The 19,896-nt window shown below is 40.4% G+C and overlaps 3 protein-coding genes across 6 annotated transcripts in view; 2 read left to right on the plus strand and 1 right to left on the minus strand.

Moving 5' to 3' along the window:
* Positions 1-19,828, plus strand: part of LOC113679317 (uncharacterized) — a 23,176-nt gene extending 3,348 nt beyond the window's left edge. Inside the window, exons 1-2 of one of the 3 annotated variants that reach the window (XM_089185868.1) lie at positions 1,467-1,711; positions 16,202-19,828. In XM_089185868.1, the coding sequence (XP_089041994.1) occupies positions 16,214-19,828 (3,615 nt within the window). In that variant the 5' untranslated portion in view covers positions 1,467-1,711; positions 16,202-16,213. Of the gene's footprint in view, positions 1-1,466; positions 1,712-13,211; positions 13,304-16,201 lie in introns of those variants that run through there. The other 2 variants (XM_089185866.1, XM_089185867.1) reach the window with 2 other exon arrangements.
* Positions 5,961-9,796, plus strand: LOC149039121 (uncharacterized). 2 transcript variants are annotated; one of them, XM_089185922.1, is made up of 4 exons: positions 5,961-7,198; positions 8,056-8,253; positions 8,884-8,941; positions 9,051-9,796. In XM_089185922.1, exons 1-4 carry the CDS (start codon positions 5,995-5,997, stop codon positions 9,073-9,075), a joined length of 1,485 nt encoding a protein of 494 aa, XP_089042048.1. In that variant the 5' UTR covers positions 5,961-5,994; the 3' UTR covers positions 9,076-9,796. The 2 variants fall into 2 exon arrangements, with proteins under 2 accessions (XP_089042048.1, XP_089042049.1); XM_089185923.1 differs by having other exon boundaries at positions 8,062-8,253.
* On the minus strand, positions 10,630-11,870 carry LOC149039122 (uncharacterized). Its single transcript, XM_089185750.1, has 2 exons — positions 11,704-11,870; positions 10,630-11,071 (listed from the first exon to the last, which is right to left on the minus strand). The coding sequence occupies exons 1-2, from the start codon at positions 11,868-11,870 to the stop codon at positions 10,630-10,632; spliced, it is 609 nt and encodes a 202-aa protein (XP_089041876.1).
* Positions 19,829-19,896: the final 68 nt, after the last annotated feature.

Consider the following 19,896-nt stretch of genomic DNA (forward strand, 5'->3'; position numbering starts at 1 on the left):
ATTGAGTGACGGGCGGTTTCAAAAAGATGAAACGTTAATTAGTAAAAGGAAATCGGTTCTGAACTATTCAGAGGCAATCATCATTTGGTATTTGCAAAAAAAAAAAAAGAAAAATGCTCCTTTGAAAGCTGATGCAATTTATAAAAACGCCTTAAATTTAAGGTTTTAAATTGCCATCAGTACTGAGGAACAAAGAAAAATTCTGATTCTCCCGCAAGGAATCGAACCCTTCTTCGGATAGATTTACATAGATATAAATGCGTTTTGAGATACATTTGCAAATGAGGTTCAATGCGTTAACCACCGCGCGTTTGGTTTTCTCGAAGCCAAAAATAAGTTTTTTGGAGGTATGGATTCTAGAGAAATTACCACTTGGCCGGGTAACTTTGCTTTTATAGTGACAGACATAGTACTTAGATATATCTAGTAAAATACAAAGTCGAATTAAAATGAAAAAAATCCGTTTTAAAATACGTTTGTTATTGGTATGATAATCTAACACGGCCTTTCAACAATTTTACCTCCTTACAATACAATCGGAAAATGAGGTAAAACATCTTCGATTCCTTTCACGCAAGACAATAGCCGCTTTCTTTACTTAAAAAAAATAATCATTTTAATTAGTATGGTAACTCGATATTGCGTTCAACATATTTCTTTAATATCGAGAACAGAAAACGGCAAATAAAAGAGAATATTGCTAATAGGTCGGTAAGGCAATGTAATCTTGTAAGAACCTCCAACTTTATTTGGAAAATCCCGTCTCATTAAAATTTATATACAATTTTAGCCACTTTAGTAGAAATCATTGTTTGTATACCCTCTCCTAGACAAAGAAAAGGGTTTTCACCCACTGATCGTACCAAACTACAGATAAAAAGTATGCCTAATAAAGGTGTGTTAACTCAGTTAAACGTCTCCGGATTTTTGAACGGTAATATGGAAACATTACACGCGCGCCATTTGTGGGAGCTTAGTCGACCTAATCTTACGAGCCTTAAAATATCAACTTTTCGGGAACGTACGTCGACTAAGGGCGTTTATAGACGATTTAAGAACCTTCCAAGTACCTTATTTCCATGATTTTGTCCTTTTTCTATCCCGAAATCTTTCAAAAAGGCTCCCTCTTTCAGGCTCTGAGCATTGTTCTATTCATGTGTTCGAGTAGTCATGAAGGACTTTCAGAATCTACTTCAACCGACTATCTTTTTGGGAAAGATGGAAGCGCTACAAAAATTGAAAACATAAATAATTAAAATTCCGTTCAAATAAAGTACTAAAGAACAAAAGATTTAGCTAAATGATTCTTGGACAAAAAATTGACATAGTCTTAGCTGCTTGTCAAACCCATTTGCGACCGACAGCTGAGACCATTCAAAACCGTCAGGTTACTGACAGTTTCTATGGTTCTTAGTACGTAGCCGAATTAAAAAATGACATCACCGTGCAATTAAACCCACACCCACTGTAGAACAGATGATCTCGCACTACACTGATAATATTTTTTTTAAAGATCTGATTCACTGGTTGCGTCGCACGCTAACTGACAGAATATTTAAAGGGAGACCCTCTGACCTAATAACTTTTTAGTTCATTCTCAGAAGCCGAATAAATTTCTTGGAAACTGAAAAAGGAAAGATATATCGAGACTGCCGCTAAACACCCGCTCGAACGAGGGTCGAAGTTTATATAATAGAGGCGTCTTTCCGAGGTAAGACTACAATATTCAAAAGAACTTTTGTTTTAAAAGTCAGCGTAAATGTAAGGAACACCAACGTTAAAGACCGGTTTGAAGAATATTAGTTTTCTTTCATAACGTGTGAACATCATTAAAATCGTTATGCTTATAAATAGAGGATATGAACTCTTACAGCGGAAATCAGTAATTTTGTTCAAACTACATTTAAAACTTGTGGAGCAGTTTGCCACGGTTACTACTTATGGTCTCGGTTTCAAAACCTCTGGAACTAGAGCTTTGAAAGCGCTCACGAGATGAATGAGGAAGTTGTGTAACTGAAGACACTTAGGAAGACTCGGTCCGGCGAAAGGAGAGTTAAACCTGTAGCACGTTGAATCACATATGTATCTTCTCATACGATTTTCATTGGCGACAAGTTGAGGAACCGATGCCGATGCCCCAGCATACATACATCTGAAACATCTTAGACTGAAGGGCCATATGGAACGTCGAAAACCATCTGAATCTTTTGTCAAGATCAACATGGTATGTTTATCTTGGACGGAAAAAACAACATACCTCCCCGTATTTTCTATGTGTCGAGTAGCAAAATGTCTAGGTTAAAACAGAATTATTTATTTTGTGTGAATTATCGGAAAAATTCTCAGGTAGACCTTTTTCGAAAGTATTAAATGCATACTAACTGCTGCGGTTGATGTAAAATGCAGCTGCGCTCACCAGCCTGTCGTTTCATCTTCGGCAATACTGTTTACTTTTAATCAGTAAAGGCCTTTCGCGTTCGATTCATATTTCATATTCATATTTCAGTTCAAATTTTGATATAAATAACTAGATATATTTAACATCAGTAACCCAATCCTTAATTTAACAGCGATATTTCCAAAATTACTGACGTATGAAATTTTGTTACTACAATCCCAAAGACGAAACATTCAAAAAGTTTTTAAGGTTCTCTTCAGAATAAACGATGATGTCTAGGCACACATAATGGAATATTTTATAAATTTTAAACAACTTGATGAGGACTCAAAAGGTAGTGAGAAATTCAGTTGGAAGCTAATATATTTTTAGGGGGAGTTCCTTGAAAGCACAAGTGACTGTGATCTATTAAACAGTTCTACCGTGTAATGGACAACTGTAGATACAATAACCTTTCAGCAAATTTATTCGGAGGGAACCACTCTTTGTTGGCAGCACGAGATAACTTGAACCATAAATAAAAAAGCAGTTAGCCTTTCTCGAAATATCGTGGCGACAGACAAGTTTTCGTGAATACAGAAGCGGGAAATGCTTGTGCGTCAAATGTTTTTTGTTTTGGTAACATTAACTCGGCAACGGATAATAACAGAATTACAAACTTTACCACCAAGATTCATTATGGAGGCACTTTAAAAAAACGTATGACATAAATGTCCGTCTCCGCCGACAAAAGCCATCAATCAATTTTTGCGCACACTATTTTTCGCGGAAAATTCTTAGCAGCTGCCCTTAATAACATAAGCGAACATTTAAATAATATTTGATATGTCGCTGAAAGAAAGTTGTCCGAAGAAAAGGGATAACTTGATATCATAGATTCGGTTGAATGTTTCACGGACACAATAATTGTTAATGTAAATCGGCTACCATGGAAAATTTACGAAGCTGACGTTTCAGTCGTTAGATCTTGGTTAGAGCGACATAAATCGGAAGTTTAGTTAAGCATCGAAATCGCATCGATAAGTAAGAAAGAGGAACACCTACTGTTGCACTTGGACTGTTCTTTAGGTGGAAAAAAGCCCACAAAATAGATTGAGTTTTAACGGGGGCGAACTTGTCAAATATGTCTAAATCGTGTCGATCATGTCTGGTTCTCATGAATTTGCACGCATTCAAACTACGCATGAAATTAAATGTTGTTGAGTCTAAGAGCAGTAATGGGAAATGGAAAAATCAAAGTGCTCTGTGAGCAAACTCGTGAATTGACACATGATTTTTTAGATTATGTTTAATGTTATCTGGTTTAGGGAATTTTGTGGTTGATTGTCATATCTAGAGTACGAGCAGTAGTTCAGTATTCACTAATGTAGCAAAGAAACAAAGTAACGTTGGGATAAGAAGGCATTACAATTGAAATGATTATGCTATTACATTTGACAAGGTGGATGATGTCATGTGTTTTAAACGTCTATCATTTTTGTTTCTAGTTCAAAAGAAAAGGTTGGAAGTAAATGTGGGTGGAAAGTGAAATTTACTGTCTTTCGTTGTAAATATTAGAAAATCAAGGCAATACTGTGAAGTTTATATGAAATAATTCATATTTGTACTGCGGTTGTAGATGAAAGTGAAATGTGATCATCGCAGTAAATTTTCCAATTTAAGCAATTGGAAAGAAGAAGCCTGAAAAAAATCAGGGCTTCAACGGGATTCGAACCCGTGACCTCCGCGATACCGGTGCGATGCTCTACCAACTGAGCTATGAAGCCACACATTGGGAGCGAGGTCAATTTATTGAGTTCATATCTTCCCGTGCAGTGAAATGATGTGAAGTTTATATGAAATAATTCATATTTGTACTGCGGTTGTAGATGAAAGTGAAATGTGATCATCGCAGTAAATTTTCCAATCTATGTGGCTTCATAGCTCAGTTGGTAGAGCATCGCACCGGTATCGCGGAGGTCACGGGTTCGAATCCCGTTGAAGCCCTGATTTTTTTCAGGCTTCTTCTTTCCAATTGCTTAAATTGGAAAATTTACTGCGATGATCACATTTCACTTTCAAGGCAATACTGTCTGAATGAAAACATTAACGATTCCCTCTTTATCAAATGAGACAAACTGGAACGAGTTTTGAGTGATATAACTAAGCCAAGCCTGCCACCGTCATTTTGGATCTCAGCCTGGGTAGATTTCATGAGGGGACGCCAATCGTCTGCACTGTAAGTACATATCAAGCTCTGTAGGTGATTTAATCCCATTTTAATCCCATCCGATCTCACAATTTACGAAAACTTCATTATTCTTGTGAAAAATGATAGCCGTCTTATTGAAACTTGATGACAAGTATAAGCTGGCAAAGAAAACAGTGCAAAAGCAATTATCTGTCACATCGATGTCAGCAGCAACAGGATTATGACACCTTACAGTCCCCATACATTTTCTTAGACTAAAAGTCTAAGAAAATGTAGAGGACTCTCCGGGATACTTACAGTAAAGACGACTTGCGTCCCCTCATGTTAAGTCACGTGCTAGGCAACGTATAATCCATAACAAGATAGAATTTCATTTCAGGCCTATTTATCAATTTTGTGGTGGGTAACTTTCGCATTTTAGTACGTTGTATGTATGTTGAATCTTCAAATTGTCTTGAAGCTTAAAAGAAAATTGTTCTTTAAAAATTCACTGAAAATCGGTAGCTAAAATTGTTTGTTTAGGTGTTATTTGATTTTCTTGTTAACTTGTAATTTCGTCAGTCGCCGGCATCTTTTGTTGCTTCACACAAGAAAAACACACGCGACGAAACGTAATGATCAATTTTGTCCTCAATCTCACGCCATAACAGAAAAAGCTTTTGAACATCTGTAAACTCCGAGCGCTTCGCAGTAAGTAATATTTTCAATGAATCAACGGATTGTTTTCGAGTTCAAGGATTGTAAATTACAATTTTATGAAAAACGAAGGTTGTTCTGTTATTTCAGTGTGAATCCTTGCATGCCTGCCAGTCGCTGGCGCCGCTTGTTGAAACTAAAACGAAAAAAAAAACTCTTTTAAGATTATCATTGGCTTCTTTTTCACCCGCACCACTATTCTTAGCAACAAAGGTAGCCATTTCTTCTGTTTAATACACGCCAAAAACTATCAAATGCACTCAAAAGCCTAAAATCTAAAAAAAGTTTACAGGAATCGACCAAACGAGCGAGCGAATGCCATTCCCCACATCGTATCTATAACTCGCTCTTGCGCATGCGCGCAATTCACGAGTTAAAAAGGAATGACGAGTAGGGTATGATGGGAAATTGCGAATGGGACAATGAGACGTAGGAAATGAGAAACGGAAAGTAGGAAATGAGAGACGGAAAAGGAAAATATAGAAGACGCCAAAATTGATAACTAGGAAAACTAAGAATTGTATGGTGAATAATAAGGAGAATTAATAATGAGATTTTGGGAGTGAAAGGGTGAATGTCAATGTTTTAAATACCGATAAGGGTGCCTCGATGATGACATGATTAAAAAACGGGATGGTTTCTGTGTATTGTATTGTTACCTGCGCGGGGTTAACTACAAATTTTTCTTTCTCTCTCAGTAACCATCCAAATGGGTTTGTTCTTTCAACTTCTTCAAATTGTTTTGATAAGTACTCAGCTCTTAAAAGAAGCAACAACAACAACAAACGCAACAGCAACAGCAACAACAATAGCAACAGCAGTCACGACTTTAGCGATAACATCAAAAACAGAAAATTTAAATACAGGAATAGCTACAAATGTAGCACAAACAAGCTCTCCCTCCGTGAACGACACCACCCCAACTCAACAAATGTCACTATCTTCAAGTGTAGTACACAAACCATCGTTTTCCCAGTCGGGAAATACAACACAATCGGCATCTACGACATTAAATGCAACAACACCCTCTGCAGATCCCAATGCAACACAAAGTAAAGCGTCAAGCTACACAACTGGTGTTCCAAACCCAACGCTGTCTATCAATGTAAGTTACGCAACGTCGCTAATGATCTTCCCAAGCTCAAACGCCACCACAACTCAAGCCGTACATTTTTCAAGCGATCATTCGACGAAAGAGTCTTCTTCTCTTCTGGTCGCTCCTCTAACTACAGCACAGACAAGCTCTCCCTCCGTGAAAGATATAACCACAACTCAACAAAACGCACAATCTTCAGTCGTATTACATATACCATCGTCTTTCCAGTCGGGAAAAACAACACAGTCGGCATCTCCAACAATAAATGCAACAAAAGCAGGCCAAAGATTTTCTCCTTCGTCAGGTTTTCAAATCTCCAGTAACAACCAAACCACAATGAACACCACGTCAAGTGTAGACGCAGGAACAAACGCCGTCTCACACGCACAAAACACTCTCATCTCGTTTTCACAATCGGCATCTACGACATTAAATTCAACAACAACAACCCAAAGCGACAACCAAACCAGCCCGTTAAGCACGCCGAAAGCAATGAACACCACGTCAAGTGTAGATGCGGGAACAACCGCCGTCTCACATGTACTGTCCCAACCAAAGAGTGTTTCGCAGTCGACACCTTCTGCAGATCTCAATTCAACACAAAGTAAAGCTTCAAGCTACATAACTGGTGTTCCAAACCGAAATCTGTCTATCAATTCAAGTTACGGAACGTCGCCGATGATCCTCACAAACTCAGGCTCTGCTACCACTCAAGCTGTGTATTTTACAAGCGATCATCTGACTAAAGAGAGCTCTTCCCTTCTGGTTGCTCATACAACTACAGATTCTTTCACAAAGCTGACTTCGGCAATCTCAGGTATTAACTTCAGTAGACAGGAGACAGTTCTGACGTTAATAAAACCCTGCCAAATGCTCATAATCAAGCATCGTCTCGTGTAGCAGGTAATTTAGTGTTAACAACTGGGTTGAAAACGTAAATTAACCACCGTAAAGGGTAAAAAAGCTGACGTTTTCGAGCGTTAGCCCTTCGCTCTGACGAAGGGCTAACGCTCGAAACGTCAGCTTTTTTACCCTTTACGGTGGCTAATTTACGTTTTCAACCCAGTTGTTAACACTAAATTACCTGCTATACTCTCCCACCGACGCAGCACCACAGTTTCTTTAGAAACTTACCCCTTTATTCATCGTCTCGTGTGTCTGACTCTTACAACTGATGGCGCCCCTTTTGCCCTCAACGTTGAGGACGGATACTGTGGGGGAGGGGGTATGCATTACATGCATAATAACCGATAACAAACAGAAAATAACATACTAACCCCTTGTCAAGGGCATCATTTGCACGCCATCGCGATTCCCTGCAGCTAAAAGTATCATTTCGGCCTTTTCCGTAGCAGGGTTTTATTCAAGACCCATGTGAGCTTTAACGCGCGTAAATTTATCACACAGCCCCAAACTATCACACAAGGGTGTAGACTGGAGTTTTCTGTGAGGGTGCGCTGCACTTACGTCCTATTGGCAAGTGGCAAGTGGCAAGTTAAGACTCGTCAGGATGGTTTTCTCGCAAGTCACATGCCCCCTCGTGCCCCCACACCTCACCTCCTCTCCACCCCCCCCCCCCTTGGTTAAGCCCATAAACAACGAAAAAAAGCCAAACTGTAGGTTGTTCGCCACTTTGAGGTAGAAAACAGGTCAAACGTGTTTTGTCTTGTAAAGTTTCAGTGTCGCTTAACTGGACAGACTGGTCCGTGGACTCAAGAGACTGTCAGCGGCATTGTTCAAACATGGGAGGAACTGTGACTGCGAGTCGTCGTTGCTATTCTCATAAAGTGACGTTGGAAAAAAGCATCTGTACCAGATACAATACCTCAACTAAAGTGTTTAAATGTGGCCAACAACATTGTCCAATCTCAGGTTTGTTTGTAGCTTTGAGCTTCTTTTTTCCGGGGTCTAGACTCAGCGCAGTCAAACCATACCTTGAGCCGTCACGTCACCATAAGGAACTCACCACACAGACAATCGTGCACGAGAGAGCGCTTGGAGATTGGCTCAGGCTTGTTTTCTATGGGATGATAATTTCTTACTTCTCGTGCTCGACTCTGCTGCCTTATGCAATAACACAGCAGATTTATGTTTTCCCAGATTTGCTTTTTTGCGATTTTCTCCCAATTCCCATCTCAATTAAGTTTCTGCTTTCCCTTTCCTCTCTCATGTTTTCCGTATGCTCCCCTTTACTATAAACCAGGGCTCCCGCTCTCCTGTCCTCTCCGCTCCTTATCTACAAATACTACCAGTTGTTCTAAATGGAGAAGGCCGCTCAAAAATAACACAGACGATTACATCTTCCTTTTTAGCCTGGGATTAACTATAATTAGAAAAAAGTACATAGCTATGGCGTTTAGAATCGTCCAAAAATGGAAATAGCGCGGGACTCATTCGAAAGGGACAGAAAAAATTCAGAAAAAGAACTCATCAAGCTTAATTGCCATGTATTTTATTTTTGGTGGATTTCATGAAATTAAATCTTTATGTTTATTTTCACAGGAACAACATTGTTTGGAGTGTCCATCTCAACAGTGGTAGTCGGGACTTTGCTTCATATGTAAGTTTAACGTGACACTGTGATGATCTACGGTTTTGTAGCTTTAGGAGGCTTGACTTCGATCATAACGAGAGTTGCCCTCTCTAACTATACCATTTTCTTTCAACAGGTTGCCGAACTTTTTCGGGGGTTAAGACTTCAACGAACTTTATAACGTCAACGTTTGTGTCTTGCTCTCTTAGCATGAGGGTTTACTTTAAATAGTGTGCAAGCGTCATAATCGCAGAGGCGTAGGCAAAATGTAGTTTAAATTTCTTAGACTATTTTAAGACCTCTAACGTTTATATTTATAGTATAGTATCATGAGAATAGTCAAGAAATTATAAATATCTTGATGGTATAAATGTTTTTATACGCTTCATAAAAAAACGATGTAGTGCCAGATGGTACTTAGCAAGAGTAAAATAAGTTTTTACATTGAGTCAACAGTTGCCGGGTTATTGTAACGAGGAACAAGAGAAGAAGAAAGCACCAGATCTACTTTTGTTAACCATCCCAATTCATGAACAAAGGAAAACAATCATATTCACTTCAACAGAAAAAAATAAGCCTTAGCTATGATATACGAAGGAACTTCTGAACAAACGTGTGTTCAATACTACGTTGATTTCTCAAAGCCTTAGCAAACGTTCGTGTCTCATTTTACCATAAGGATGAACAGTAGAACATTTAATAAGGCGTATCGTTTCATCGATGTGGGGATGCATTTTAAATGGCACATTGTAAATTCGGCTGTAAAGTTAAAAAAAAAAAAAACAATTGACCCGCCTCGATTAGTATTTGCCATATGCGGGTCAAAGGAATATCTTGTAAATATGTAAGAAAATGAAAAATAAAGGTGTGAAAAGTGTGAAAGTGTGGCACTGTCAGCGCTTGATGTTTCAAGGCAGTTTTGGTTTCTGCGATTCAAACAGTGTTGTGTTGTTTGAGAGTCAAACTATTACACGTATTTTGCAAAGAACGCCATCTTTTATTCTTTCCCAGAATCCTTTGTACGTAAATAATTCATGTAAGCTAACATAACATCTCCTCCTTTTTGATAAAGAGCACAAAGTCTAAAGCAAATCGACAGAGTCTGATAAGTCATGGACACAGCCTAAATCAGCTCTCTTAGCTCAGTGTCTTATGATGCTAAACCTTGATTTTCTCTGACTTTGAGAGATGGTCTTATAACTCGCTTAGGCCTAGTAGCAAGAATAGGTGTTACAGGGGGTACTTGAAAGTCTCTCTTAGAAACAGGAACGTCCTTCCGAATAGGTGTTGCAGCCTTGCTCTCTGCTGGAACTTGTTTCTCCTCTGGGTTTGGTTGTGATTTTCCTGCTGATCTTGCAGTGGGGTTAGGTGAAACGGTTTCTTTTGATCGTGCTGGTTGATGTCTCAATTTCATATGACCGGGGTCTTGCTGCTGCTTCGATGACTTTTCCTGAACGCTGAAGGTCCTTCACAAAGACTAGCTTCCGTACCTGGTTCAATAGGACTAGCTTATGCCTGCTGTTGAACACTGTTTGTTGCTTCAGCTCGCTCATGCTCGCTCTTTCACGTAGGTTTTCCAGATCAGGTCACTGCGGGTTAAGCTGGGTATGGAACACCGGAACACCGGAACACCGTTCCTTATCTGCCTTCCCATCAGCAACTGGGCAGGAGAGAACTTGCATGCTAGTGGCGTTAATCTGTAGGCCAGTAATCCTTTAGCTGGGTCTCTTTCTTTCGAGAGCAGATTTTTCACGTTTAACTCCACGTTCAACCTCTCCGTTTGACGGTAGAAATCTCGGACTACTGGTTGTATGCTTGAATCCCCACTCTTTGGCAAAGTATGAGAATTCTACATTGTCAAATTGAGGACCATTGTCGGATTGCACTTGTTCGAGGATGCCATGTCTGGTAAGTATCGACTTAAGTGCTCTTGTGACCTCGCTTGACTTTATCGTCTTCTTCATGGCTGCTACTTCTATGTACCTTGAGAAGTAGTCTATTACAATCAGGTAGTCGATGCCTTTCAGCTCGAAGAGGTCTGTGGCTACGACTTGCCAGAAGCGGTCTGGTAAGGGTGTTACTATAAGCGGTTCGGGTTTGTTTTCCTTATGCAAAGCGCAAACCTTACATTGTTGATCCAGATCCTGGATTTCTTCACTAAGTATGAGACAGGCCGCGATGTGAACACGCTTTATATGTGTACGTACATTTCATCATCAATTGTAGGCTGAGCTGTTTGGTTTCTGGCTTAGAGTCTTGAAAGTGTATCAGCTATGTACATCTTCTTTCCAGGAACGTGCTTGATCTCTTTAAAGTGGAATCTCATCGGTCGCATTCTGAATCGCTGGATCCTCGGTGGGAGTTGATCCAGTGTGTGCCCACTCGGTAGTGCTACTAAGGGTTCATGGTCCGCTTCCGCAAAGATCGACTCTCCCACGATGTACTTCCACGATCGTTCACATACCCATGTGAGCGCTGAGGCCTCCTTTTCTATCTACGCCTATCTGGTCTCGGTGGGAGTCATCGCTCTCGACGTGAAGGAAACTGGTCGCCAGGAGTTGTCTAGTTAGGGCTGAAGAAATACTCCGCCTTAGCCATAGGATTCGGCATCAACTGCTATCTTGGTCATATAGCGCCAGTACTGAAACTCATGTGAGGTCAGCTTTGATCTGCTCAAATGCCTTTTGTTGCTCAGTTCCCCAAGTCCACTGATTCCCTTTGCAAAGGAGATCCTTGATGCTCTTTGTCTTGTCAGCAAGATGCTCAGAAAACTTGCTCAATTGGTTTACCATGCCCAGAAATGTTCTCTATGATTCTTGCACGTTCTGTGGTGGCGGAAGATCTGCAATTGCTTGCAGCTTGTGAAGATCCGCCTCAATTCCACGGGAGCTGATGACGTGCCCGAGGAACTTAACTCTGCCTGTTCAGCACAGACAAAGTTAAGTTTCTCGGGCATGTTATCAGCTCCCGTGGAATTGTTTAAAAAAATTATTAAAAAGTTATTGAAAAAAAAATTAATCGACGCTCGAAAAAAATTAATCAACGCACCAGTCTCTGGTCGTCCGCCTGAACTGACTAAATGAAGTTTAGTCAGCGGAGTTTGTCAGCAGATGACATTGTCATCGCTGGTATATCACTGAACGACCTCGCTGAACAAGAAAGGCCGCCTTCCCTTCGTTATGTAAGTAACCATTTCTTGTTTGACACATCAGTGCGACTTGCAGTCAGCTTACATGAATAGATTCTGCGACATTGACCACTGTAAGGATAACGGTCTTGTTCGCCATCATAAGGGACCTTTTGCGTTCTTCTTTGATTCAGGCAGCTAGTTCTTCTCAGCCATCTTCTCTAAGGCTATAATTCCTCACTTCAATTTTCTTTTGAGGCAGCCTATCTCTCCCTGCAGCCTTTTTTGACTGCTGCTTTGAAGGTCTACGCTGAACTTCTGTTCGCCTTCCTATTAGGGCGAACTAATCACGCTCGGGAGAGTCCCGCGCTGGAATATGATCAGGGTCCTGATCCCTTGTGGCTTTAAGACGCTGAGGAGAGCTGGGGCGAACTCTCCCAGGAGTTGGACTACGGAAACTTTCTTCTTCGTCCAAAATCTTCCAAATTTCTTGCAACGACGCTTGGCCTTCCGAAGATGACGTAAACAGTGGTTGATCGTAAACTGGCGAAGACGCCCACTGATTGGTTGGTGGAAGAGTCACACGACTATCTACCGGAGCGCTGTCTTTTTTAATCGTATCACGAGATACTACATGTTGTGATTTCAATAGCACTGGTACTTTTCCATCTGCACAAAACATAAGTGACTGCATAAGACAAGCACATAGCTTGACTTCAACTTTTTTACGAGAGAGTGCAAGCACATAACGAAGCTTGGAGAAGAGAGGATAAGGTAAATTTTATGTTGGGTCATTCAATAGTTCTTTTGTGTTCAGTGTGGTACAAAAAAAGTCTGTATCGTCCATAAGGATTCGACTCCCTGACACGAGGCTTCCCTACATCGGATGCTCTACCTCTAAGCTATTAGGAATAGGGTTGATACCAGGCCTCATTTCAGCTTGATATCCTTTTAGCATGGTACTTAAATGAACCCCTACAATAATTCGTTTTTACATATTATTTACTATTAAGAATAAAGTGCATAAAGAAAAAAAGAGAATATCCTTTCACAATCACACAACATCGATAAAAAAAAAAATTTACACCCACCATCATTAGAATTAATTGAACTTGAGGCATCTAACCAATTACTTTTTAGGTCAATTACCGTAAGCTGAATAAATTTCTCGGAAACTGAAAAAGGAAAAATATATAGAGACTGTCGCTAAACACCCGCGCGAAAGAGGATCGAAGTTTATATGAAAGAGGCGTCTTTCTGAGGTAAGACTACTATATTCAAAATAACTTTTTTTGTAAAAGTCAGTGTGAATGTAAGGAATACCAACGTTGAAGACTGGTTTAAAGAATATTAGTTTGCTTTAATGACATATGAATATCATTTAAATCGTTACGCATAATTAGAAGATACGAATTTTTGCAGTAACAGTAATTTTGTCCAAACCAACTTAAAATCCAAGCTGAGTTGCTACTTTGGCGCTTCGTTTCCAATTACATTAAAAACTTGAGGGGCAATTTTTTTCACGATTTCAAAACCACCAGTACTAAACCTTCGAAAGCGCTCACGAGATGAATAAGGAAGTCGTGTAATTGAAAACACGCAAAAAGACTCGGTCCGGCGAAAGAGGAGTTAAACCTGTAGCACGCGGTTCTCGTAGGCGACCAGTTGCCGACCCGATGCTTCCATGGCCAAATACATACATCTGAAACATCTTAGTCCAAAGAGCCATATGGAACATGGAATACCGTCTGAGTTTTTACCCGCGTTGATCTTGACAGACAATCTACAAATATTCTTAGACCGTAAAGTACCAACAATCCTCGCCGTATTTTCTTATGTGTTGAGCAGAAAAATGCAACGTCAAGGTTAAAATAGAATTATTTATTTTGTGTGAATTATCGGAAGTCTTAGATAGACCTTTTATGTAAGATTCGAAGCCAAAACGAAAGTATTAAATACATACTTAATGCTGAGGTAGATGTATAAAATGTAGCTACGCTTATGCGCTCTGCGCAGCGTTGTTTACTTTTCAACCAGCAAAAATGCCTCCCGCTTCCGATTCATGAATCATATTCATATTTCAGTCCAGATTTTGATATCAATCACTATATATAATACGTTTTGAAGATTTCCTTTAAAATTTATGCGCTAAAGCCGCTTTCGTTTCAAATAATTTTAAGTCACGAAACCAGTTAATTATTGGTGGCAAAAATATTGGCCACTTTCCATTTTTTTACCGGTAATAATTTTAAAAGTTGAATATAATTAAATTACAATTGCCAGTGTGTTTTGTTTGAGGCTTCTCAAAGCAACGAAACCATAGCAGAGTGAATTTTGAGCAGAGCAATTTCGTTTGTTAAACGGATTTCCATAAAGCTCTGCTTCATGCGCAGAGAGTGATTCTAAGTTTGAAATTATAATTAACAGTTTTTTTCCATAGCGAATCATCTCAAAATGTCAATTTTATTAAGCATTCATTTGAATTTTAAGGTGATTAGATAAATAACACCTTATGAAGTTAAACTACTGCGTCACTAGCCGTTAATCATAGCTTCCGCAATGCTCCGAGCTATGCAAGTTAACATCAGTAACCCAATCCTAAATTGAACAAAGCGATATTTCCAAAATTACCGACGTGTGAAGCTTCATTACTACAATTTCAAAGGCGAAACATTCAAAAAAACTTTATAAGTTCTCTTCAGAATGAGCGATGAAGTCTAAGCCTATATTTTAAAAAGTTCAAGATGACTTGATGGGAACTCTAAAAACGTAGTGAGAAATTCAGTTGGAAGGTGATATATTTTTATAACTTCACTTGCGAGAGGCAAACATACTTTCGTTATAACTAACAGAGAGACGGAAGCGGAGGAACGGAGGTTCTTGAAAACGCAGGTGACTGTGATCTATTTAACAGTTCTACAGTGTAACTAGACAAATGTCGATACAATATTCTTTCAGCAAATTTGTTTATTGGGAAACACTCTTTTTTGGCAGCACGAAATAACTTGAACCATAAAGCAGTTAGCTTTTCATCGAAATATCGTGGTGATAGACAAGTTTTCGTGAATACACAGGCGGGAAATGCTCGCACGTCAAATGTTTTATGTTTTGGTAGCATTACCCCGGCAACAGATGGTAACAGAGTCACAAACTTCATCAAGAATACATATTATAGAGACACCTAGAAAACGCATTTAAGAATGACGCAAGTGTCCATCTCCGCCGACAAAAAGCCATCAATCAACTTTTGCGCGCACAATTTTTTTTTTCGTGGAAAATTCGAAGCGGCTGTCCTTAACAACATCATCGAACATTTACAAAATATTTGATATAAAGCTGAAAGAAAGGTGCCCAAAGAAAAGGGATAACTTGATACTGTAAATTCGGTCAATGTTTCATGGACACAATAATTGTTAATGTAAATCGGCCACCGTGGAGAATTTACGAAGCCGACGTTTCAAGCGTTGGATCTTCGTCAGAGCGACATTAATCGGAAGTTTAGTTAAGCATCAAAATCGCATCGATAAGAAAAAAATTAAAGTGCTCTGTGAGCAAACTCGTGAATTGACAGATGACCTACATGATTTTTTGGATTATGTTTAAGGAAAGCAAGGAAAAAGAACACCTACTGTTGTACTTGGACTGTTTTTTCGGTGGAAAAAAAGCCCACAAAAAAGATTGAGTTGTAACAGGGGATGAACTTGTCAAATAAAACTAAATCGTATTGATCATGTCTGGTTCTGGTGAATTTGCACGCATTCAAGACTACGCTTAAAACGAAATGTCGTTGAGTCAAGGAGCAGTAATGGGAAATGGAAAAAAAAGGAATGACGAGAAGGGTATGATGGGAAATTGCGAATGGGACAATGAGACGTAGGAAATGAGAAACGAAAAGTGGGAGATGAGAGACGGAAAAGGAAAATATAGAAGACGCCAAAATTGATAATTAGGAAACTAAGAATTGTATGGTGAATAATAAGAAGAATTAATAATGAGATTTTGGGAGTGACAGGGTTAACGTTAATGTTTTAAATACCGATAAGGGTGCCTCGATGATAAAATGATTAAAAAACGCTATGCTTTCTGTGTATTGCATTGTATTGTTACTTGTGCGGGGTTAACTAAAAAATTTTTCTTTCTCTCTCATTATCAATGCACAGGTTACCGTCAAAATGTGTTTGTTCTTACGACTCCTTCTAATTGTTTTTATAAGCACTCAGCTCTTAAAAGAAGCAGCAACAACAACAAACACAAAAGTAACAAAATCAACAGCAGTCACGGCTTTTACAAACACATCACAAACAGCAAAATCAGAAATGGAAATAGGTACAAATGTAGCACAAACAAGCCTTCCCTCCGTGAACGAAATCACTTCAACTCAAACAAAATCACCATCTTCAGGATTTTTACAGATACCATCGTCTTCCCAGTCGGGAAAAACAGCACAATTGGTATCTACGACATTACATACAACAACAATAACCCAGAGATTTTCTGCTCCGTCAAGTTTGCAAATCTCCACTGAAAACCGAACGATACCGACGAGAACGGCGACAGAAATGAACACCACGTCAAGTGTAAACGCAGCAACAACCGCTTTCCCACATATACATAACACTCTCATCTCGTCTTCAACGAGCTGCAAGTCCCGGCCAGAGAGTGTTTCGCAGTCGACACCCTCTGCAGATCTCAATGCAACACAAAGTAAAGCGTCAAGCTACACAGCTGGTGTTCCAAACCCAACGCTGTCTATCAATTCAAGTTACGCAACGTCGCTAATGATCTTCCCAAGCTCAAACACCACCACAACTCAAGCCGTACATTTTACAAGCGATCATTCGACGAAAGAGTCTTCTTCTCTTCTGATCGCTCCTCTAACTACAGCACAGACAAGCTCTCCCTCCGTGAAAGATATAACCACAACTCAACAAAACGCACAATCTTCAGTCGTATTACATATACCATCGTCTTTCCAGTCGGGAAAAACAACACAGTCGGCATCTCCAACAATAAATGCAACAAAAGCAGGCCAAAGATTTTCTTCTTCGTCAGGTTTTCAAATCTCCAGTAACAACCAAACCACAATGAACACCACGTCAAGTGTAGACGCAGGAACAAACGCCGTCTCACACGCACAAAACACTCTCATCTCGTTTTCAATGAGCCGCAAGTCCCGGCTAAAGAGTGTTTTACAGTCGACGCCCTTCGCAGATCTCAATGCAACACGACGTAAAGCTTCAGGCTACACAACTGGTGATCTTAACCGGACGCTGTCTCTCCATTCAAGTTATGCAATGTCGCCTATGACCTTCACAAAGTCAGGCGCCGCAAAAACTCAAGCCGTGTATTTCACAAGCGATCATACAATAAAAGAGAGTTCTTACCTTCTGGTCGCTCCTTCAATTACAGCATCAGAAAACTCTCCCTCCGTGAAAAGCATCACCTCAACTCAACAAAAGTCATCATCGTCAGGAGTATTACAGATACCATCGTCTTCCCAGTCGGGACAAACAACACAATCGGCATCTACAACAACAAATGCAACAACAGCAACCCAAACATTTTCTTTTTGGTCAAGTTTCCAAATTTCCAGTAACAACCAAACTAGACCGATGACAACGGCAACCGCAATGAACACCACGTCAAGTGTAGACGCAGGAACAAACGCCGTCTCACATGTACAAAATACTCTCATCTCGTTTTCAATGAGCCACAAGTCCCGGTCAAAGAATGTTTTACAGTCGCCACCCTTCGCAGATCTCAATGCAACACAAAGTAGAGCTTCAAGCTACACAACAAGTGTTCTTAACTGGACGCTGTCTCTCCATTCAAGTTATGCAATGTCGCCTATGACCTTTACAAAGTCAGGCCCTGCCACAACTCAAGCCGTGTATTTCACAAGCGATCATACGATGAAAGAGAGTTCCCCACTTCTGGTCGCTCCTTCAACTACAGCATCAAAAAGCTCTCCTTCCGTGAACGGCACCACCACAACTCAACAAAAGTCATCATCTTCAGGAGTATTACGGATACCATCGTCTTTCCAGTCGGGACAAACAACACAAGCGGCATCTACAACAATAAATGCAACAACAGCAACCCAAAGATTTTCTCCTTCGTCAAGTTTCCAAATCTCCAGTAACAGCCTAAGCAGACCGATGACAACAGCAACCGCAATGAACACCACGTCAAGTGTAGACGCAGGAGCAACCGCCGTCTCACACGTACAAAACACTCTCATCTCGTTTTCAATGAGCCAAAAGTCCCGGCCAAAGAGAGTTTTACAGTTGACACCATTGGCAGATCTCAATGCAACACAAAGTAAAGCTTCAAGTTACACAACTGGTGTTCTTAACCGGACGCTGTCTCTCCATTCAAGTAACGCAATGTCGCCTATGACCTTCAGAAAGTTAGGCGCCGAAACAACTCAAGCCGTGTATTTCACAAGCGATCATACGATGAAAGAGAGTTCTTCCCTTCTGGTCGCTCCCCCAACTACAGCATCAAAAAGCTCTCCCTCCGTGAACCGGACCCCCACAACTCAACAAAAGTCATCATCTTCAGGAGTATTACAGATACCATCGTCTTTCCAGTCGGGAGAAAAAACACAATCGGCATCTACAACAATAAATGCAACAACAGCAACCCAAACATTTTCTCCTTCGTCAAGTTTTCAAATCTCCAGTAACAACCAAAGCAGATCGATGACAACGGCAACCGCAATGAACACCACGTCAAGTGTAGACGCAGGAACAAACGCCGTCTCACATGTACAAAATACTCTCATCTCGTTTTCAATGAGCCGCAAGTCCCGGCCAAAGAGTGTTTTACAGTCGACACCCTTTGAAGATCTCAATACAACACAAAGTAAAGCTTCAAGCTATACAACTGGTGTTCTTAACCGGACGCTGTCTCTCCATTCAAGTTACGCAATGTCGCCTATGACCTTCGCAAAGTCAGGCGCCGGCACAACTCAATTTGTGTATTTCACAAGCGATCATACCATGAAAGAGAGTTCTTCCCTTCTGGTCGCTCCCCCAACTACAGCATCAAAACGCTCTCCCTCCGTGAACGGCACCACCCCAACTCAACAAAAGTCATCATCTTCAGGAGTATTACAGATACCATCGTCTTTCCAGTCGGGACAAACAACACAATCGGCATCTACAACAATAAATGCAACAACAGCAACCCAAAGATTTTCTCCTTCGTCAAGTTTCCAAATCTCCAGTAACAGCCTAAGCAGACCGATGACAACAGCAACCGCAATGAACACCACGCCAAGTGTAGACGCAGGAACAAACGCCGTCTCACATGTACAAAACACTCTTATCTCGTTTTCAATAAACGGCAAGTCCCGGCTAAAGAGTGTTTTACAGTCGAAACCCTTCGCAGATCTCAATGCAACACAAAGTAAAGCTTCCAGCTACACAACTGGTGTTCTTAACCGGACGCTGTCTCTCCATTCAAGTTACGCAATGTCGCCTATAACTTTCACAAATTCAGGCGCCGGCACAACTCAAGCCGTGTATTTCAGAAGCGATCATGCGATAAAAGAGTTCTTCCATTCTGGTCGCTCCCCCAACTACAGCATCAAAAAGCTCTCCCTCTGTGAAGGGCACCATCCCAGCTCAACAAAAGTCATCATCTTCAGGAGTATTACAGATACCATCGTCTTTCCAGTCGGGACAAACAACACACTTGACATCAACAACGAGCTGCAAGACTCAGCCAGTGATTGTTTTCCAGTCGAAACCCTCTGCACATGTCAATGCAACACAAAGTAAAGCTTCAAGCTGCACAACTTGTGTTCCAAAACTAACGCTGTCTATCAATTCAAGTTACGCAACATCAA

Source organism: Pocillopora damicornis, chromosome 10 (assembly GCF_964200805.1).
Source record: "Pocillopora damicornis chromosome 10, jaPocDami1.2, whole genome shotgun sequence".
Taxonomy (NCBI): domain Eukaryota; kingdom Metazoa; phylum Cnidaria; class Anthozoa; order Scleractinia; family Pocilloporidae; genus Pocillopora; species Pocillopora damicornis.

Bases quoted from the DNA above. Each gene is read 5' to 3' on its own strand.
- LOC149039121 (XM_089185922.1), top strand. From the start codon at position 5,995: ATGGGTTTGTTCTTTCAACTTCTTCAAATTGTTTTGATAAGTACTCAG. The intron at 8,254-8,883 runs GTTTGTTTGTAG...TTATTTTCACAG, and splicing joins ACAACATTGTCCAATCTCAG to GAACAACATTGTTTGGAGTG. The intron at 8,942-9,050 runs GTAAGTTTAACG...TTCTTTCAACAG, and splicing joins GTCGGGACTTTGCTTCATAT to GTTGCCGAACTTTTTCGGGG.
- LOC149039122 (XM_089185750.1), bottom strand. From the start codon at position 11,870: ATGCCCGAGAAACTTAACTTTGTCTGTGCTGAACAGGCAGAGTTAAGT. The intron at 11,072-11,703 runs GTAAACCAATTG...TCTCATACTTAG, and splicing joins AGAGAACATTTCTGGGCATG to TGAAGAAATCCAGGATCTGG.